General features: G+C 36.3%; 1 protein-coding gene across 1 annotated transcript in view; it reads left to right on the top strand.

The window, feature by feature from the left end:
• Nucleotides 1-1,473: 1,473 nt before the first annotated feature.
• pkd1l2a (polycystic kidney disease 1 like 2a) overlaps nt 1,474-23,189 on the top strand; it is a 44,331-nt gene continuing 22,615 nt past the window's right edge. Inside the window, exons 1-18 of the mRNA XM_051650767.1 lie at nt 1,474-1,795; nt 4,232-4,390; nt 4,935-5,126; nt 8,099-8,209; nt 10,056-10,203; nt 10,317-10,543; nt 12,223-12,627; nt 13,111-13,226; nt 14,717-14,852; nt 15,182-15,362; nt 16,989-17,097; nt 18,368-18,500; nt 19,053-19,331; nt 19,437-19,582; nt 20,530-20,712; nt 20,799-20,936; nt 22,737-22,892; nt 23,001-23,125. Coding sequence (XP_051506727.1) covers nt 1,474-1,795; nt 4,232-4,390; nt 4,935-5,126; nt 8,099-8,209; nt 10,056-10,203; nt 10,317-10,543; nt 12,223-12,627; nt 13,111-13,226; nt 14,717-14,852; nt 15,182-15,362; nt 16,989-17,097; nt 18,368-18,500; nt 19,053-19,331; nt 19,437-19,582; nt 20,530-20,712; nt 20,799-20,936; nt 22,737-22,892; nt 23,001-23,125 — 3,266 coding nt within the window. The remainder of the gene's footprint in view (nt 1,796-4,231; nt 4,391-4,934; nt 5,127-8,098; nt 8,210-10,055; nt 10,204-10,316; nt 10,544-12,222; nt 12,628-13,110; nt 13,227-14,716; nt 14,853-15,181; nt 15,363-16,988; nt 17,098-18,367; nt 18,501-19,052; nt 19,332-19,436; nt 19,583-20,529; nt 20,713-20,798; nt 20,937-22,736; nt 22,893-23,000; nt 23,126-23,189) is intronic.

The following is a 23,189-nucleotide window of genomic DNA, read 5'->3' as shown; positions in this document are numbered from 1 at the left end:
ATAATCCTTACCTTAATTTGCATAATGTAACACTGGGATGCCTTCTGATCTGCTAAATGGTCCACCCGGTGTCATAGAACCAACAGATAACTTACAGAGCGCATTACTTCATGCTTATATATCATATACAATAGCCCTACATATCTTAAAAGATGGCATCCTTTATGTGCCATCTTTGCATTTATTCTGCCTAAACAAAGTCATTTTAATATCATAATCACCACAGTATATGGTACACCACAGTATAGGAGTGGTGGTGGCGTCGTGGCCTAAAGCACTGAACTGGTAAGCAGAAGGTTGTTGGTTTGATCCCCACAGCCACCACCATTGTGTCCTTGAGCAAGGCACTTAACTCCAGGTTGCTCTGGGGGGATTGTCCCTGTAATAAGGGCACTGTAAGTTGCTTTGGATAAAAGCATCTGCCAAATGCATAAATGTAAGTATATGCATGCAGTTTACAACAAAGCAGTGAATAAATACAAAGAACATATTATAATGCACAGTGAATATAGGATATTTTAAGGAAAATGAGCCTATACTCCATGTACGTGGTCATTGTGTTTTTAAATACCGTGCCATTTCGCGATAAACTGGTTAAATTTTCAAAATGACATACCGGATGAAACTAGAGACTAATATTTTGACACTGTCAAAACATAATGAGGTTTCTTATCAGATGTAGTTTTGTTGCCGTTTCTCCCAACGGCAAACTCAGCTGAGATTGGCGTCATGTTGTTTTGTCACATGACTCAGTGTGTCGAAAGTTTAACCCTTTAATGACAGCCTAGAGTCTCCTGAACTGAGATCAGTTGATTTAACTGAAATTAGATTATGCATAGAACTATAGCAAAACCAAAACGTAATGTCCACGCATGTATACGCAGGTTCTCAGGAGGTTAAAATATTATGAGGACGAATGAGGGGCATGCAAAGTAGCTATATTCTGGATATACATTATATACTGTTTATATAGGCTATTTAAACATTCTGGTGAAAAACAAACACTTTAAAATAAAGTTTATGTTTTTATTTTGAATTACACACTAATCAGTCAAAATTCAAATGTAAAATAATATGACTAAGTTCAGCATCCTATATCAGTTTTAAGTCAGGAAGACCCACATAGCTCATAAATGGTTTCCTTAGAATGACCCATTTTAATTTAGAAAAATAGCAGTTATAAATGTCTTCCCTTGGATATTTGTAAAAGTCATAGCGGATGTCAAAGCTTTGTTATTTCCATTAAACACTTGGCTTATCTCTGTCTGTCCAGGTTGTGGATTTAGACATCAATGGTTCTGTGCAGAGAAGCCTTGGGTTATTTACAAAGGGGCCCGAGACCCCTATTACAATGCAAGGGGATGCTTTGTGGTAATGTCCATTGGAGACACTAGACTCTCATTTTGAGGTTGGACATCAGGGTTCTTTAAATACAGAGGGTCCAGGCTTCTTCTCCTCAGATGAGAGTTGAAGATGGACAATCACATTCTCTACACTCTGTTTCTATTAGTGAGTCTTCATGCCATCTCAGTCTGGAGTGATGAAGACCAGGAGGGTCTGTCCTGTCCAGAGCACCAGCAGGCTTTTGAGAGCTCCTGCTATGAGTTTGTGGCCCTGCAGCACAGTCTTCTCAGTGCTCAGGGTTGGTGCGAACGGGGCGGTGGGCACCTGGCATTTATCCTGAATGATGAGACACAGCAATTTCTCCAAAAACACTTGCAGCCTGAGCAAGACTGGTGGCTAGGATTAGCGCCTTCATCCATTAACCTCACAATGGACTCTTATGCCAATGAAGGTATGTTGTTTGAGTTTTGGTAAATTTTTCTTATCTTACAGTATGTCTCAGATGACACAGTGGGGTACAAAAGTCTGAGACCACTAATGTAAATGCGTCTATTTTGAATTTTTCTAATTTAATGCGATTATGTTTCCTTGCCAATTATATCTATCATTGCAATTTGAGTGAAATGTTGAATTGCAAAATTAATGTAAATTTCAGTACATAGTAATTGATATGTCAAACTTAATGACAGCATGCATTCGAGCTGCCATTAACTTTTAAAGTTTGTGCAAAACAAAATGATCCATGTTATTCAGCATGATTTGAGAACATTATAATCTTGTGTGCTTCAGTGGAAACCTGACCTTTATAGTGCAAAGAAGTCAACATGGTTAATGTCAAAAATCTGCTTTAGGGACCAAGAAAAGGTGCAGAAATAAAATATAAAATATTATTTTGTTTACTTTAAGTTGTAATTAAAGTTGTTTTAATGTTCAGTGTTTCAAAATCTAAAAGCTTTCTGTTTATTTAAATGGCAACTTTCAAAATTTCAACGTGGTTTTAGAAGAGTTGTTGAAGAATTTGCTTTTTTAATGCTTTGAAATTAGGCAAAATTGTGCTTTTCCCAAGTGTATCCAACTTTATTTCCTGCCATTGATGCCTTATCAGTTAAACTTCCCTCAGCCAGAATAGGCGGAGAGCACACAAATGGTTAAAATGTCCTATCTCTCTTGTCAGCTTGTTTTTTATGCAAAGATTCTTTTATTATTTTTATTCACCTACATGGTAGCATTGCCACCATTACCTTTCTTGTGTTATCTCTAAAGGGCAGCAGGCTGTTAATGGCTCTGTGGCTTGACACCAATCTCTGGATTTACAAAGGCTCATTTTAGGGCACACAAAGATGCATCCTTTTTTTTTTTTTTTTTGTCTGCACATTGATATGGCCCTTTTGTGATAATTTGTCTCACTTTCTCTAAAAAATAAATAAAAAAACATTTATTTACACATTTCAATTTCATAACAAAATTCCATTAAAATGAATTGAGTAATCTTTAATAAAATTAAATAAAAAACTAAATATTTAAAGTTGTATTAATTTAATACATCGTTTTTTATTTATTTAATTTTATTAAAATGTACTCAATTCAATTTGATGGAATTTTGTTATGAAATTGAGAAGTATAAACCTTAAAAGATTTACGCAATTCAATTTCATAACAAAATTCCATCAAACAGAACTGAGTAAATTTTAATACAATTAAATACATCAAAACTATGTATCTTAAGTAATTTATAGAATTTTAGGTCTCACTTTATATTAGGTGTCTTTACTATGTACTTGAAGTACAATATAAATAATACAATGAATTTACTGTGTAACTACATGTTGTTCTGCAAAATTGTCACAAAATTCACATTTGCTGCTACCGAGGTTGAAGTACAGGTAGGTTAAGGAGTAGGGGAAGGGGTTGGGGTTAGGGGTTAAGGTTAACAGTGTAAATACAGATGTAATTAAATGCAGGTACTTTAAATGTAAGTACAATGTAACAACATGTTTATACACCATAAGTACATTGTATCAAATGTTTAAGTACATAGTAGTTAAAGACACCTAATGAAAAATGGGTCCGAATTTTGTTATGAAATTGAGATATATAAATATTTTTTTGAGTGTAGGCGGCCATTGAAAGCACCAAGAAACAGAGAGTCCAATCTTTTCAGTGCTGTTTAGGTCCAGTATCTTTCTGTAGGTTATTTTTATGAGTAGAAAGCTCAATAATTATGAGAAGTTTAAAAGAAAAAGTTATGTTTTTAAGATGTTTTAATATCAGAACATGGTTTAAATTATAATTATCTTAGTTAACAATGCGACATCTGTTTGTAAAAAGGATATAGAAAATGTGACAAGTCAAGTCAAAATGCATTTATCAAATGCACAAACAATACAGCGTGCAGCAATAATTGCCAACTAAATTCTGCAGTGCAATACAACATGGTGTGGCATAAAGGAAACTGCCGTATGGCTGTTTAGCAGTCTGTAGAAGGTAGAAGGTCGATTCTGTTCCAAAGTTTGTTTTTTCTTTCAATTGTTCTAATTCGGATTGTTGATGGGGCAACTCAAGTGCCATGTTACATACATTCCTAAAGCAGTTTAAAACAAACGGATCATCTGATATTGATGAATACTAATAAATACATGGATACTAGACTATTTAAACTCATTTGAGAAGTTTTCAAAGGGCAGAATTCCACATTTTAGTTCATAGATCTCACACTGTGATATTGGAACATGTGCAGAAGAAACTAACGTGTTAAGAAGTTCATAGTATTCTAAATAGTTAATAGTCTAGTAAATAGTCTAAATAGCACTTCTTAAGGTCACGTACCAACTCCTCAAAAATGTTATAGTAAGAACAAGAAAATAACTGAATTGATTTTCATTCTCAGGTCCCTTGTCCTGGCTGGACGGCTCTGATGTGAGTTATTCCAACTGGCTCAAAGAGCCCTCACCGAATGCATCCTGTGGCTACATCACAAGAGATTCTGGATTTCAGTGGGAGACCACCAGTAACTGTAGCCAGGAGATTTACTTCATCTGCGAGTTTGGTTGGTTCCACTTTCTTTATGTGAAACTATTTTCCTCCTGAACTTTCATTCTTAAAGGTGCATTCAGTAATTTGTTCCTCATGAAAAAGTGTAACTCCTAAAGACATGAATTGTAATTTTGCAATATATGTAGGAAATCATGAGCACTCACATTAAAATGAAGACTCCAGTCATATCAGTAACCTTATAAAAGCTATTTTATTCTACATGGAGAGGGTCCGCACATGGGGGCTGCCATGTTAGAATCACATGACCAGCCGAAAACTACTCGCTTAATCTCAGTAACCGTCCTGTTATTTGACACTTTCACTCATTGATTAAAGTAATCATGGCTGACTGTGAATACTACATTTCTACAATGGCATCTGAAACTGAAAACTATTGATTTTAAATGATGCTGCATCCAAGCCACTAGGTGTCAGTGTAAGTCTAAGATGACACAAAAACAAAAGTTACTGAGTGCAACTTTAAATTGAGGAGGATGAATCCAGCAACTCTTGTTGATGGGAGCACCTTTAAATTGGTTATTGATCATGTCTTTTAGAGGCAGAACGTTCTTTAGCCTGTGCTGATCACAACGCTACACTACAGTGTGGTTCAGGTCAAGTGATTGAGACTGATGACAGTTTCTACGGCAGGAAGACGTTACATTACTGCAGGAGCAGCCACACTCCCTCTGATGCATCTCCACAGCAGGAGGAGTGCAGTTGGGTGAATATAATAGATACAGTCTCAGGTACATATCCAAATTTACTGCTGCATGGTTGTATCATGATGTTGATATTTATATTCTTCACCCACTATTACATATATTACATAAGGTTGTGGAAGCAGTAAAGAACCTTTTTTGTGGTTTTAGGTACTCTTTTCACTTGAGATTAATTATATAGTTGGGTCGTTGGCATGCTAAACTGCATCTAAAAAATATTTTGCATTTTGCTTTTTCAATTATTATGCATGCATTTTTTTTAGGACCCTATATATTAAACCAGAATGAAATGGTGACCAGTTACAGCACCGAAAGTATATACTTCCTGTTATACATTAATATAAATTTTTACCTAAAATGTCCATTTGCTAAATTGTTTTAGGCTATCACTCCTTTCCCTAACCATTTAATGCCATGAGCATGTGAAGAGTGAAAGCATACCTTACAAAAGGATCATGTCCATAGCAGGAAAAGTATGAACTTTGCTCATGAATATTTTTGTGACATGCAACTACTGTATATACAGTATGGCAATATAGTGTAGAAAATGGAATCATCGCCATTTACAAAACCAGTCTACAAACTTATCCGATTACATGCTTCTTAACTTTAAAAAGAAAATTCTGTAAAACAATATGCATGAGTTCAATGTTTAGAGAAGAATCTACACAATGGTTTATTTGAGCAGGTGTGTTCAACAGATTATTTGCACACTGTACAGTACATAAAACACTATAGGCTAGACTGGGGCTAGTTGACACACGGAGAGATTGTCACCAGCAATTTATCTCAGTAACTATAAGCTTTTGAGTTCCAATAACACAAATGTGTGATTTCTCTAGCAGTGGTTATGTATGTTGGCTTCAAACACCTTGTTCAAAACCCTCATAATAAAACCACACTGGTATACATTATGTTATGTAACAAGGTAGATTTTAACCAAAACGTTTAACTGTGTGCTCGCAACAAAGATATATTTCATAAATGTTAACACTGAAAAAAAAATGACTAGTAATATTTATTTACTAGTTTTTGCACACAGTTTATCTAAGTAAATCTTAAAGGTATAAAACTAAGTATAATCTACTTTATGACATAATATTGATTAAAGTGATTGAGTAAATTTAACTTTAACATTTTAGTAAATTCAGTAACTTCTACTTACCAATATGATACATATGGTGCTTAAATAAACTTAGTAAAATTTAAAAAACATCTTATCGAACATGTCACATATTGAATTTTCCTTACAATCTTGTTTAATCATGCACCTCATGTCATACAGAAGCCTTCTACAGGGAAACTTAATGCATGTTATTTAGTGTATGAGACAACATCACTTTGCTGGCAATAGAAACAATATATAGAGCTGCAGACACAGACCTCAACACCTGACGGTGACAGTCAGCAGATAATTTTCTTGATCATGAATGGGTAATTTTGAGAAGAAAATTAACTTAAGACTGCACAAAACAGGGGGCCTGGGTAGCTCAGCGTGTATTGATGCTGACTACCACCCCTGGAGTCACGAGTTCGAATCCAGGGCGTGCTAAGTGACTCCAGCCAGGTCTCCTAAGCAAACAAATTAGCCCGGTTGCTTGGGAGGGTAGAGTCACATGGGGTAACCTCCTCATGGTTGCGATTAGGGGTTCTCGCTCTCAATGGGCCACGTGGTAAGTTGTGCGTGGATCACGGAGAGTAGCACAAGCCTCCACATACTGTGAGTCTCTGCGGTGTCATGCACAGCGAGCCACGTGATAAGATGCGCGGATTGACTGTCTCAGAAGCGGAGGCAACTGAGACTTGTCCTCTGCCACCAGGATTGAGGTGAGTAAATGTGCCACCACGAGGACCTACTAAGTAGTGGGAATTGGGCATTCCAAACTGGGGAGGAAAGGGGATAAAAAATTAAAATAAAAAAAGACTGCACAAAACAAGAAGTTACCAAATGTAACAACGAAACCAACAATAAAAACAGTGTAAATAAACTTGCAAAGAGTGAAACCATGCAAGCTCATTAATTATTCAAGACCAGAGCATGTAGGGAACACCAGCTTTGAAAAGTTAAGTAAAAGGTACTTATTTAATTTATCTGTGAAATTTACTCAAATTAGCAAATAAATATGACAAGGTTTTCTACTTTAGGATTGATAGTAAAGATAAGATGACACATTGTAAAAATAACAAACAAACATAAATAATATTTACTTATAAGCTAGAGAATTAATTTTTACATGTTTGAATGTAGAATTGACTTAATATTTTCAAGTTCACAAATTAACTTATTCAATGTAGAAAGTACTTAATCTTTTCTGCTATATTTACGACACTACAAAATAAAAAAATTTCAGAGAAGTTGGGGCCCGTTCTCAAATTTTTATTGGGGGGCGAGTTGTTTTATGTTGTAATTTTATTCAATTTATTAATTACAACTGTTGTTGGCCAAAGCAATGGTTTGATATTTTTGTACGTTACCATTTACATTTTGGAATAATTTTTTGTTTACTTGTATAATCGTTGTACTTTTTACATTTTAAAAATGAAAAGTCAATAATTATCCCCTGTGTGACAGGGGATAATTATTGACTTTGTGTGACATTACAATGTGTGACAGCATGCCCCGCTATTGGTCAACATGTGTTCAGTGAGCTGTATCTTTTTTCCTAGGCAATAATGGTGGAACTGTTCAATAGCTTTTTTTGTAGCCAAATCTTTTACGTATGTGGCTATGCAAAAGTTGTATATTCACTGAGAAATATTAACTGGATTACAAAGTGTGACAGCTAGCCCCCGTCTCTCCTACACTACATGAATGCAGAATATTATGGAAATAAGTTTCTGATTTCTTCACCAAAATCTTACATTCATCAAATTTTCACCATTATTTTTCTAATTGATAGAAGATTGGCGGCCATTGAATTTTCTGTATTAATTGTAAATACTTTATATTAAGCATACATAATGTTTTAGTGTCACTGATAATGTTCTTGTGCCTTCAGAGAATTGTCGTGGGCTGCAGGTGTGTCAGGCTGCTGTCGATACATCATCCTTTGGAGAGCCGTGTCCTGCACTGGGAAGCTACTTGTCAGTGGAATATCATTGCAAAGATGGTCAGAACCATTTTGATCTCTCCCAACTGAAACATGAATCAATGATACACAACCAATTACATTTTTTGACACATCTACTAATTTTTATGTTACTATATTCCTCATTTTAATATAATGTTCATCAAAACTATGATAAAACACAAATGTAAGTATGGAAATTTTATAGCTAATGTTTTAGCTTCTTAGAAGTAGCCAGCTTTGTCTAGATTACAGCTCTGCACATTCTGCTCATTCTCTCAACCAAACTCATGAGGTGAATCCTGAGATGCTATACCATATGGCCTTTAGACACATTATTTATGACCCCAACACGTGTCTCGCTGCATGCTCTCAAATGTGTCTGTCATCTTCCATACGTTTGGACATGTTGGCCGAAAGAACATTTAGGCTCAAGTTCAAGTGCTAAAGACTAAAGTGACCTGAGATTTCCATTTATGAAATACATTGAAAGTGGGTCATGTTTAAAGGTCATATACTGTAAATAATGCCCCTTTTTTTAAATACATTTGGCCGCAAAAACATTTAGTCATTACGCCACACTTCAAAATGTAAAAGACTGTAATTGCATTAGATAACAAAAGATCAAACCAAGAGGCAATTATTTTAAAGAACATTTGCACAAGCACACTTTTTATGCATTTCACAAAAGGAAGTGTAATGAAGTTCAATGGAAAGGAGACGAGAACCGGCTTAACAATATAAATAGTTTAATGATTAACAGCTGCCCGTAACTCTCTCTCTCTCGAACTGCTGTCTCCGGTCGCCTTTATCCCTCTCGGGCTTGATCAGTCTTGATCGGGCTTGATCAACCCTCCGCCCTGCCACAGGAAGTTTGTTAGGTTTTAACTTATTAAATTATATATATACTGTTCAAAATAAAGACAAAAGTAATAGTCAATGGATAGAAATACACAGAATACACAGTGTTCTAGTGTGTTCTACTAGGACACCTGCGTGAACCTGAGGACAACTAAAAATTACCTTGGGACCAGTTGGTTAAAAGTAATTGCAATTATAGCAAATTTAAGTTTGTTCTGAGAAAAAGGCTAGCACAAAACATGATGATGGTAACAATCAACAGATAACTTTTTTGGGGGCCTGGGTAGCTCAGTGAGTAAAGACGCTGACTACCACCCCTGGAGTCGCAAGTTCGAATCAAGGGCATGCTGAGTGACTCCAGCCAGGTCTCCTAAGCAACCAAATTGGGCCGGTTGCTAGGGAGGGTAGAGTTACATGGGGTAACCTCCTCGTGGTCGCTATAATGTGGATCTCGCTCTCGGTGGGGCGCGTGGTGAGTTGTGCGTGGATGCCGCGGAGAATAGCGTGAAGCCTCCACACGTGCTACGTCTCTGCGGTAACGCGCTCAACAAGCCATGTGATAAGATGCACGGATTGACTGTCTCAGACGTGGAGGCAACTGAGATTTGTCCTCCGACAACCGGATTGAGGTGAGTCACTACGCCACCACGAGGACTTAGAGCACATTGGGAATTGGGCATTCCAAATTGAGAAGAAAAAGGGAGGAAAAAAAACAGATAACTTTTTTGATAATGAATGGGTAATTCTGAGTTGAAAATTAACTTCAGACTTTACAAAACAAAAATTTACCATGCGTAACAACAAAATCAACAATAAAACGGCGTAAAGAATCTTGCAAACAATGAAACCATGCATGCTCATTAATTATTCAAGCTCGGTACATGCTGGGAATACCAGCTTCAAAGTTAAGTAAAATTAACTCAGATTAGCAAACAAATATGACAAGATAACTTTTTTCTTAAATTTGAATAATATTTAACAACTTGACTTTAGGATGACATTCATTCATTGAAGTTCTTGTTATCAGCTCTTCATCTGTTGATGAGCAAGCTGGCTGCGGTCTTTGACAATGTCACCATCACTGTAAAGTGGCTGCTTCATCCTTTTCAAGGCAACCTCACATGTACATTGAGTGCTGGAGATGGACACATTATCGATCATTACAATCCAGAGGAGTATGTTTTGCTTTTCTAGCCTAAATGTCATTAAATAGCACTGATAGATTATTTAACCATTTGTTCAGTGTAGTGGTACAGATCAACTTTTGAACTGAATTAATTCTTTGTAGGATGGAGTATGTGGTACATAAGTACAACCATGCTGGAATTTACACTGTGACGATAGAGTGCAGTACTAGTGAATGGCATGTGACAGCCCAGAAAAGCATCACTGTCGAGGAACCGCTTGGGGAGTTTGGGACTATAAAGTGCCACAGCCTGAATCAGACCACAGACCAGCCGAACTGCAAAGCACTTTATAATAACCCTCTGAGAATCCAAGTGGAGTTAGACGCAGGTAAATATAAACTTTCTCAAGAATTAATCTTTTTATTTATTTATTTTATCCCCTTTTCTCCCAATTTGGAATGCCCAATTCCCACTACTTAGTAGGTCCTTGTGGTGGCGTGGTTGCTCACCTCAATCCGGGTGATGGAGGACAAGTCTCAGTTGCCTCCGCTTCTGAGACTGTCAATCTGCGCATCTTATCACGAGGCTCGTTGTGCATGACACCGTGGAGACTCCCAGCATATGGAGGCTTCATGCTACTCTCCGCGATCCACGCACAACTTGCCACGTGCCCCATTGAGAGCGAGAACCACTAATCATGACCACGAGGAGGTTACTCCATGTGACTCTACCCTCCCTAGCAAACGGGCCAATTTGGTTGCTTAGGAGACCTGGCTGGAGTCACTCAGCACACCCTGGAATCGAACTCATGACTCCAGGGGTGGTAGTCAGCGTGAATACTCGCTGAGCTACCCAGGCCCCCCTAAAGAATGATTCTTAATAATAGACATGTAGCAATAAAGGGAGTTATTATAATTCAGACAAATATCACTGATAAATATAATAATAGAAATTAATTTAATCTGTAAAGCACATGGTTTCATACATGTTTACATATCATTGTTATTAGATAAATAAAGTTAAACTATAAGAAGGAATTAGAATGACCAAATTGATTTTTACATTTTCTATAGAAAATGTGAATGGTGCTATTAAAGAGATAGTTCACACCAACATGAAAATTATTTTATAATTTACTCATCCTCATTCCATCCCAGATGTGTATGACTTTCTTTCTTCTGCTGATCACAAACAAAGAATTTTAGAAGAATATCTCAGCTCTATAGGTCCATACAATGCAAGTGAATTTTGACCAGAAGGTCCTAAAGCAAATAAAGGCAGCATAAAAATAATCCATAAGACTCCAGTGGTTTAATCCATGTCTTCAGAAGTGATATGATAATTGTGAGTGAGAAACAGATAAATATTTAAGTCCTTTTTTTACTATAAATCTCCACTTTCACCTTCACATTATTCTTCTATTGTTTATGGCGATTCACATTCTTTGTGCATATTGCCACCTACTGGGCAAGGAGGAGAATTTATAGTAAAAAATGACTTAAATATAGATTGGTTTCTAACCTATTTAGGCAGCATAAAAGTAATCCATGTGACTACAGTTGATCAATGATTGTCTTCTGAAGCAAATCGGTACATTTGTGTAAAAAATAAATCTATAATTAAAACTTTATTAAATTTTTTAAAGTGCTTCCTGCCAGCAGCTGATGCGAAGCTTGACTTAAGCACGTCAGCGAGTTCACGCGAGAGTTCGGCCATTTCAAACTGCATCAGAGCCCTGGATGGAAGCACAGATTTAAAGTTAAAAACATTTTAATTATCGACTTGTTTCTTACATAAACCTATCGATACGCTTCGTAAGACATTAATTGATTGACTGGACTTTCAGAAAACAAATTACACAAATTACATAAATCTCCTGTTATGCATGTACAATATATCCACAGTTGGACATTGTTAGTAGACAAATAAAAATAAATCTAGTGAGAGAGTGAAAAATGTGTTAATGAGACTTTACTTAAGTCCACAGTGCGTAAAGTGCCTGAACTTGAAGAAACACCCATCAAAATAAAAAATAAAAACATCTTTAAATATGTTTATCTTCACCAGGAACAAATGTCACTTACAAAATTCAGCATGGACAAACAGATCTGGCCTCTTTGTCTGCTATCAGAGGGACCATTCCCCATAACATCACCTTATCTCCCGAAGTACAGCAGCAGCTGGGACCAGGCTGTCATCAGCTCACTATAGTGGCTCTAAATGGGGTGACAACCATAGATCAATCCACCAGTCTGGAGCTGTGCTTTCTGGAGCCAGTGGAAGGCCTCACAGTGGAAGTGGAACCCGTGCATGAGCAGTGCCCAGTCCAGGCCCTTTATGTCAATGTATCTTTGGCACGAGGGGCTCCGGTGCAACTGCATTTCTTCATATCTGGAGCCAATCACACCTTCTCTGAGATGCATGAGATGCTACACAGTCCACAGATTTTTCTAATCTCAAACACCATACAAGGTGCTGCCACTGGACTGATACATTCAATGGGGTCCAAATGTTAAAAGACAATTTAAGTGAAAAGTTATATTGAAAAATTAACAGGAACTTTAGATGTTCTTAGTATCTGGTATGTCCCTTTTTGCTTTAATGACAACATACACTCAGGCTGGCATGGACTCAACAGGTTTGTCCAAAAGTTGTTGATCAATGTTATTCCAGCATGATTTGAGAATGTTCTAATGAGCATCTTGTGTGCTTCAATGGAAGCAAGAAAATCTGACCTTTTGTTTTTAAAGGAGTCAGTGTCACAAATTTGCATAAACTTGATTAGTGACTTAGAAATAGTAGAGAACCTTAAATATTTCTTCTTCATTTCACATCATTTTGAAATTGACAAAACTATAAATGGTCTCAGACATTTGGACCCTACTGTATATTTTGAACACATAGCTTGCAGCTTCTTCAATCCAACCCACATTATTTCTTTGTCATATAATTTAGGCACATTAAATGTTGTGGCCAGAGCAGAGAATTCCCTCTCAGTCATGGAAATGGATGGTGGAAATACAACAGTTTATTGCCACAATGAAACAGTGATCCAGCACGATGAAGACACAGTATGTGATACAAGCTCTTACATGTACTATCAGCAGCCTCTGTATACTATCACTTACTACAGAAAAATATTTGGACTCATCCCATTGTTTGTTAATATCACATTTACAGTAATACACTAATGCTGTCTATGGGGCAAGGCATTCAGAGGGTTTAACAGCAAAAATATGGCATCTCATGTTTTTGTTAAAGTACTTAAATTATATAAAAATGTGTGTAATTTTAGATGTAAACTTGTCTAAATTGTCCTTTTAGCAGTGAGAATACTATTCTAGGTGGTTTCCAGAATAATCCCTTTGAGAGAATTTTCTCTATATAAACAGTTCCTTTCTAGGATCCTTTATCATATTGTGCGAGAGTTAAAGGGGTTAGTGACTTTACATGGTCATAACAGGAGTTGAAAGATTGGATTTAACCTTGTTCAGGCAAGGTTAGTTAACTATATAATCAAACCAGTCCCATGTTAACATGTATGATGATTCTTGTGGTTACATTCAAATGTGTTTTTAACATTCATCCAGCTGCAATGCCTTGCCCCACTGACTTACATTGTAAGCGCACTACTACTGTACACACAATTTGTGCTTGTTTGTTTGTACAGACCATTGGAGTTACTGTCTGTCATAATCAACAGCATGTCACATATACTGTTGAAAGAGCTTAAAGGAATAGTTCACCCAAAAATGAAAATTCTCACATCATTTACTCATGCCATCCCAGATGTGTATGACTTTCTTTCTTCTGTTCAACACAAACACAGATTTTTAGAAGAATACCTCAGCTCTGTAGGTCCTCACAATACAAGTGAATAGTGATCAGGCCTTTGAAACGCCAAAAAAGTCAGCATAAAATTAATCCATAAGACTCCAATGGTTTAATCGATGTCTTCTGAAGCATTAAAGTTGGTTTTTGAGTGAGAGCAGGCCAAAATATAACTCCTTTTACACTCTACATCTTGCCATTGCAGTCTCTACTCTTGGCACGATCATGATTTCAAGCTTGATTACACTTCCTATTGCTTGACGCATGTGCAGAGCTAGATGGCGCTATATTAGGAAGATGTAATCGAGCTTGAAATCATGATCATGCCTAGAGACTGAAATGAGAAATGACAAATGTGAACAAGGAGTTATATTTTGGTCTGTTTTCACCCAAAACCAACTGGATCGCTTTAGAAGACATTTATTAAACTGCTGGAGTCTGATGGATTATGAGTATGCTGACTTTATCTCCTTTTTGGAGATTCATAGGCCTGATCACCATTCACTTGCATTATATGGACCTACAGAGCTGAGATATTCTTCTAAAAATCTTTGTTTGCGTTCTGGTGAAGAAAGAAAGTCATACACATCTGGGATGGCATGAGGGTGAGTAAATGATAGGAAAATTTACATTTTTGGGTGAACTATTCCTCTTTAACTTGTATTGAACCTGAAACATTCCTTTAAGAAATGCAGCACATCCTTTCTATATCTGATATATCTATCATTAGATTGCTGAGCATGATAAAATTCCCAGAGCCAACAATCTACAAATCACTGCAAATCCAAAGGTACCTGTCATCGGCATTACCAGTGTCAAGCTTTATGTTGATGGACTGAATGATGACAACGCAATCTGGAAATGTGGTAAGTACTACTATTGCTAGATTACAAATTCACTTTAGTGTTAAGTTTTTAAAATATCAGTTTGTTAAGATTGCCAGATTGATGCGTTCCCTGCTGATAAGACCAGCTTAGACCAGCACAAATTTCCATAAATGCTAGTTTGGTGCTGTTCTAGCAAGTGGACCAACATATCCATGCTGTTCACCAGCAAAAAATGCTGGTCAACCAGTATCCCAAACACAGCATTTGCCAGTGAACATCAATGCTTGTCTTTTTAATAAGGTTTAACATCTCTCGTTTTTAAAGCACATAAGAAACTTATTTTTGTATTTATTCCTCTTACTTTGTAGGTGAGACTTGCCCCTGTACCACTATAGTGAAAAACAGAACATATGAAATATCCAAAGCTTGTCTTCCACCAGTCTACAGTTCCTCTGTGTATACTGTGTACACCAAGTCGAATGGCTTCTTACGAAGTGCAACCAGATGTATCACCGTCACTCCTGGGAATTATATTAAGCTACATCTAACGTAAGAATGTAACAAATTGCAATGCATTAATAATAAGTTTGGGATAAGCCTGGGTTTATTTTGCGATAATAACATGGCTTATTACATGGCTACATACCAAATAAATAAATACATGAATGTGAAATATTGATTTGAGTTTAAAATGTTTTATTATCTTACTTGTAGATTAGCTTAAAGTTCAGCTAAGAAATATAGACCATTACAACATAGAAAACAAAGACCTAGCAACAAGCAACGTAGCTTAGTTACAGTATCAATGTTTACAGTAAGTAAACATATTAAGCTACAATGTAACATTGTTGCTGTTCAGAGCAGTGGGACTCCTGAGCTTATAATGATCAATTATATTTTATACCAGTTAATACTGAAGTCCTTTTTTTTTTTCTCCCCAATTTGGAATGCCCAATTCCCAATGCGCTCTAAGTCCTTGTGGCGGCATAGTGGCTCGCCTCAATCCGGGTAGTGGAGGACAAATCTCAGTTGCCTCTGCGTCAATCCGCGCATCTTATCACATGGCTTGTTGAGCACATTACCGCAGAGACATAGCGCGTGGAGGCTTCACGCTATTCTCGGCGGTATCCACACACAACTCACCACGCACCCCACTGAGAGCGAGAACCACATTATAGCGACCACGAGGAGGTTAACCCAACGTGACTACCCACCCTAGCAACCGGGACAACTGGTTGCTTAGGAAGCCTGACTGGAGTCAATACTGAAGTCCTTTAAGACTATATTTATTACACGTGGTAGCCATTTTTATTGCCGTGTTGAGTTGCAAGATTCCATGGAAGTAGCACCGGTATGTTGACATAGATAACTGTCAGAGTTTGTGAAGGGAAGTGAGGACACAATAGCAGGAAGCCAAAGTATAATAAACAAAAGGCAAAAAACAAAACCAACAAAAATTCAGTCCCAGAACAGGAGGGAAGTTGACTGGCTGGGCTGGAGAGGGAAGCCTCAAGGCCGCATGGATCCCACCCAAACCAGACGGGATCTAGCTGGAAACCGAAATGAGTCTTTGTAAACAGGAATCAACAGACACGTGGAAAAAGACACCTAAACAGAGATACAACCACAACGAACTGGCACAGGACAGAGAACACAGGGAGATTAAATAGGGAAGCAAACAAGGAGGGTAATGAGGAAAGGCAGGTGTAACAGATAAACTAATAACAAGGCAAACGCGGGGGCAGGGTTTCACTTAAGACAGCACAGACACGGGTGCACATGGCAAATGAAGAGCCAGCAAAGCCATGTGCACTCATACAACACTAGTGTCAGGATCCAGCCACAAAACTATAAACACAACCAATCGAAGTGGCAGGATCCTGACACTAGAAACACACGACAGGCACAAACACAGAAACAGGTGACAGGATCCCTACCCAACAAAACCTCAACTAGAGAGTTGGGATCCTGACAGACAACGGTCAAATATACATTATAGCAGCCATTATAAAAAAATATTTTACCACAATCAGAATTAATATTCCAGAGAGCCGTGTCACAACGTGCAATAATGTCATCGCTAATAATGTTAATAAAGTGCGTGCTGAGATTTTTGTCACAGTTGGGCAGTACTTTGAAAGTTTTTTTTTTTCGTTTTGTCTTCTCTCTCTTCAGCTGTTCCAATTGCAATCCAGTGACTGTCACAGATAGTGTTACACTACAGTTACAATGTGAAGGCTGTCAGAAAATTGTTTGGTACTTTGAGAGCATGACAGCTTTTACTGTAAGTGTGTTTTTATGCTGTGCGATAAACAGAGCTATGATATATCAGACATTTTAGCTTCAGGGGTAGTTCACACCGAACACATTTTGTATGTTGTGCCATGTCTGTTTTTTCAGCATCTCCAGCAGGAGTGCTGCGTATTTGGGCATTGTATCAATTTAAGGCCATTCCACACTACTATGTTTTCTGTTTCCTACATCTTTTGAAAAAATGTCAGGGTGTTAAAGAGCATTTTCGAAAATGCTGTTCCAGTGTAAATGAGGGCCATAGAAGAAGCAAAATCAATGTATTTTCAACCAAAATCACATACATGTCCATGTCCACACTAATTCGTTTACATTTGAAAATTCAGTCACCCGAGAATGTTCGGCATCCACAAACAGCATTTTCAAAATGATTTTCATCCACACACACATATATGCACAAGAACAACCACTGCCATTTGAATCTTTAAAGGGACAGTTCACCCCAAAAAATAAAAATTCTCTCATCATTTACTCATCCTTATGCCATCTCATATGTGCTAAACACAAAAGAAGATTTTTAGAAGAATATCTCAGCTCTGCTGGTCCATTCAATGCAAGTGAATGGTTGCCAAAACTTTAAAGCTAAAAAAACACATAAAGGCAGCATAAAAGTGATCCATATGACTCCAGTGGTTAAATCCATGTCTTCAGAAGTGATAGGATAGGTGTGGGTGAGAAACAGATCAATATTTAAGTCCTTTTTTACAATCAAACCCCACTTTCACTATCACATTCTTCTTCTTTAGTTTTTGGCAATTAGCATTCCTTGTGCATATCGCCACCTACTGGGCAGGAGAATTTATAATAAAAAAAGGACTTAAATATTCATCTGTTGATGAAACCGATTGCTGAAAATGCATTAATTTCACTACCTTTACGCCTTTCATCCACACTAATGCCATTTTCCTCCACCAGAAATGGATAGTTTTCGAAAACGCTCTCCATTACCACATACTTTGCAAAACGATGACGCTAGCAAATGGAAAACAAAGTAACTCTTTGGTTTTTCAAATGAAAATGAATTAGTGTCTAGAGAGACCTGCATTCTGTTCCATTAGTTGCGCTGCATCTAGCTTTTTTTAATGCAAGAATGCGTTCGGTCTGAACACACCCTTAACATGTTCTTTCAGTATGCCCGTGAAAATCACAATTTTGCATGCAACCAACCTCTCTGTCATTATGGATATATTATGCTTAGATGTATTTTAATATGTCAAGCTGATGAATACACCCACTTATCACAGGGTTTGCTGAGCTACTGTCGCTCACTGTCAATGCCAAGGCCTTTGATAAAGCAGGCAGAGAATGTTACGTCTCTTACAATAGAGAGTGATGTTCTGCAAAAAGCACAGCAGGATATAGTAGTGGTGGTTTATGGTGAGAATTGCTTGTCTTTTAATTCCTACCCTTTCTTCTGAAGAACATAGTAAATATACAGTGAGCACAAAAATAATTTGGACATTGCATTAGATAACCATATATCAAAATATCAATCATCGTGCAATCCACAAATAAATTATGCACTTTTTGCAATTACCTCTACCCAACTAGTCTTAAGGTCATTTTTGTGGATAGTTTATCACATTAACTATGAACATGTTCCACTAACATCTGACAACCAGAAAGGGTCCAAATATGTTTTGCCTTCTTTTTGCACAGTGTAGGCCTATCTATTGTTTTCTCATTAAACACTAACTAGCATCTTTTTGTGAAATGTTTTGTTTGAAAAGAGTGCTTGTGTGATCTTCCCTTAAAACTAGATGCACCTTGGTTTGATTTTGTTATCTAATGCAATAACATTTATTAATTTTGAATGCTTTATAATATTTTTGGGGCCACTGTATTATTTGTGCAATATTTCTAGACACCTTTAATGCCTTTATGGCCACAATTAATACCTAATCTGCGTGTTTTCTTATTTTTTTTTAGCTATCAAGGACAACCTGTCTGGGTCTGCTACATACACTGTTCCAAATTTTGGTACAGCCACTACTGAGGTTGACCCTACATTAGTCAAGCCTCCTTCAGAGACTGTGTCTCTGACAAATACATCAGTCGAATCTTCTACATCCATAAGCTTCATGCCTCTCTCTTGTTTCATTAGCCCTTTAATGGGTGATGTTCTCTCACCCTTTAATGTCACATGCTCAGTGGATCCATCTTTTTGTAAATCTGGGCCCTGTACATACTGCTTCAAAACAGACAGTGGTGAGAAGTTCATTTTTTAAGCTCTGGATTTAGGTCTTGTTGATAAAGCTTAAGTTAACCTAAGTGTATAAAGGTTAACTCGGTGTATTTTGTCTACTTACACAGGTAACTGTTTTTACTGCGGTTTGGAGCAAGCAGCAAAGTCACTTTTCATCCCCCTAGGGGATACGCGAAACAACTACACTCTGCTGGTGAAAATCACTGTTATGAATCCTGAAGGTGTTACCATTAAGACTTCTGCAACCATTCAGGTTGGTTTAAAAAAAAAAAAACTTTTCTTTTGGAAAAAAATAAATAAATAATAATAATAATAATAATAATAATAATAATAATAATTATATATATATATATATATATATATATATATATATATATATATATATATATATATATATATATATATATATATATATATACAATAAAATTCAGCTAAATTAATTACATAAAACTGCATTTTTAAAAAACAGTGTCATTTATTTTTAAAATACAAATGATATAATAATATATAAAATATTTATATATTTAAAACAAAAATACTTTATAAATATATAGTCTAATAAATACTAAAATAATATATAAATATACAAAATATAATAATAAAATATATAATAAAAATAAATAATAAAATAAATTAGAAAATGTACTTTTTTTATCATTTAATTTGGAAAGGTTACAGCTAATTTTTACAGTAAAAAATATCATGGCAGTACCCCATCATAGATATCACTCAGTTCTGGTAATAATTTAAAATTGAAGAAAATATAAATAACCCATGACTTTTTCACAACATGTTTTATGTCAAACCTGTTATATTCTAATTGTTTAAGGGTGGAATGTTATGGGCTTGAAGATCAGTGCAAAAAGTGGCTGTTTATGGCCTTATAGCAAATATCTTTGCAGCACAGGGCATTACAGTCAGTATTTTTGTACTTTTATGTCAATGAAAAACAAACTTTTTAGAAAAACTACATAGACAGTGAAAACATGTTTGAAAGCATATTATACTTTTAATTGTCAAAGAAAAGTTTAAAAGTACATTTTAGTTAGAACTCTTGATATTTATTCTAAATAGTCAGTTAAAACGTAGGGCCATGCAAACTGTCTGATACTCTAATGAAAAACAAACATTTTGAAAAATAATTTGGCATTATACAATTAACATTCCTCTAAACATTCCAAATTTTGCTTTACATTCCAGGTAGTTGACACCAGTGTTAATCCCACCGTTGGAGATCTCCAAGCACTGGTTTCCACCCAGGTGGCTCAGCTGCAGCAACAAGGTCATCTTACAGGGGCCGCGCTAGCACAGATGTTCCAGTCTGTGTCCAACCAACTGAACGATACTTTGACTGAAGGTCAAAATAAGAGCGCCAAAAAAGAGGTAGACAGAATTAATTTAGGAATGTTTTATATATTTTTAATCTTTATGGAAATTATAATAACCAAATATGTCTGTTCTGAGTTTAGCTAAGACAAACAATGTTGCAGAGTTTGAGTGTTGCCACATACACAGCACCTCCAAAGAATCCAGCAGAGGTGCAGATGAGTGCTAATGCACTTGTAGGCCTCACCACACAGGGTGATGAGTTGACAACCACTGCTCAGGTACTTTGAAATGGTTCAAATGATTTTACATCTGTGGTTCTCAATTGGGTTTGCTTTAGGACTCTGATATTACATTGGATCAAAAAACCAGAATATATATATATATATATATATATATATATATATTCTGGTTTTACCTTATATAGTTTTATTTATGGTTTTAGAGGATGAGTGCACATAATGCAACCTGTCCTAGTTGCACTGATAATTTTCTTAATCTTCTTGTTAATATTTAATCATCCTTCAAACAGTATACATTTACTTGAGAAATAAAAATGACAAGATATTAAAGAGATAGTTCACCCGAAAATGAAAATGCTCTCATCATTTACTCACCCTCATGCCATCCCAGATGTGTATGACTTTCTTTCTTCTGCTGAACACAAACAAATATATATAGAAGAATATCTCTGCTCTGAAGGTCCAACCAATGCAAATGAATGGTTGCCAAAACTTTGAAGGTCCAAAAAGCACATAAAGGCAGCATAAAAGTAATCCACAAGACTCCAGTGGTTAAATCCATGTCTTCTGAAGTGATATGATAGGTGTGGGTGAGAAACAGATCAATATTTAAGTACTTTTTTACTAAAAATTCTACTCCCTGCCCAGTAAGTGGCAATATGCACGAAGAATGCGAATCACCATAAACAAAAGAAGAATGTGGAAATGAAAGTGAAAGTGGAGATTTATAGTAAAAATGACTTAAATATTGATCTGTTTCTCACCCACAGTTATCATATCGCTTCTGAAGACACAGATTTAACCACTGGTGTTGTATGGATTGCTTTTATGCTGACTTTATGTGCTTTTTGGACCTTCAAAGTTCTGGTCACCATTCACTTGTATTGTATGGACCTACAGAGCTGAGATATTCTCCAAAATCTTTGTTTGTGTTCAGCAGAATAAAGAAAGACATACATAATTTTCATGTTGGGGTGAACTATCCCTTTAATAGCACCATTCACATTTTCTATAGAAAATGTAAAAATCAAGTTGGTCATTCTAATTCCTTCATATATTTTTCTTAGCCCAAATGCAAATATTTTTTATTGGAATAAACCTCATAAAAACCGCATGAAAAGATTTATCCGAAAACAATGCTTAATATCTGTATTAATATCTTAATACTGTATTAATATCTTAATATCTGTATTAATATCTTAATACTGTATTAATATCTTGATATCTGTATTAATATCTTAATACTGTATTAATATCATCATATCATTATAAACAAATGTTTCATGTTTTAAGTATGTTTAGATATTTTTACTCAAAAACAATGCAGAAACACTGATTAAGAAAATTATTTTTTGCAGTGTGGCATTGATCTAATTAGGCTAGCTTGTACAAAGTGAGAGATTAATTTGCGCCAAATACATGGCCTTAGGTGTCAGCAAAAAAAAAAAAAAAAAAGAGTTGTGAAGTATCCTCTTCTCATTTTTAAAAGCTGAGAAACCTATTTATTTATTTATTTATTGTTTTTTGCTTTTCTAACAATGCACGAGTATATGGTTAGTTGCATATTATATTTGCATTTCACACTGATTGTTCCCTGCTGTCCGTGACTCTATCAGAACAGACCTATGAATAATTTTTTTGGGTCTCAACCCTCAGTTGAAAACCACTGGTCAGTTGGCTGGTTTTAGAGGGATTTTGGGCACATTTAAGCTGGTCAGTCCGGCAAACCAGTTTATACCATCTAAGACCAGCTTAAACCAGCTAAGTACCAGCTTGGTTTCAAAAGTTTTTTTAAATACCTTAGTAACAATATCCCTCTTCTAACTCATCTGGCCAAAGTTAAAGGCTAGTTCTCTTCTAGCAAACCTCAGTAAGTCCCTGGTCAACTTGACGCTTTCCCATGAGAACATCTCTGAACAGATCCTGCAAGCGGCCACACCGATTATTGAAGCTGTCAGTAATATCATCAAAGTTCCTTCCAGTACAGATAAGCAGGTACTGCCCACTATCTGTGTTAGGATCCATGTGCTGATTAAAAACTGTTATTACATACTGTACATAGCTGTCCAGTTCCTCTTTGTAAGTGCATTCCCGCCTTTACAGAGTGAAATATCCAGTCATTTATTGAACTCTGTGGACAATGTTCAGAGTGCCTTGTTGGCTGGGAAAGAGGTGAACCAGGAGCCCACCATACTCAGCACCTCAGTGGTTGGTTTATATGTCAACAGGTAAGAGAATAATAATTGTAGTAGGTTAAAGAATTTGTATACACCTTAGAACAGGAGGTTATTT

The sequence above is a fragment of the Myxocyprinus asiaticus genome, chromosome 2 (genome assembly GCF_019703515.2).
Source record: "Myxocyprinus asiaticus isolate MX2 ecotype Aquarium Trade chromosome 2, UBuf_Myxa_2, whole genome shotgun sequence".
In the NCBI taxonomy this organism is placed as follows: domain Eukaryota; kingdom Metazoa; phylum Chordata; class Actinopteri; order Cypriniformes; family Catostomidae; genus Myxocyprinus; species Myxocyprinus asiaticus.
This window is presented reverse-complemented; position numbering and strand designations above follow the sequence as displayed.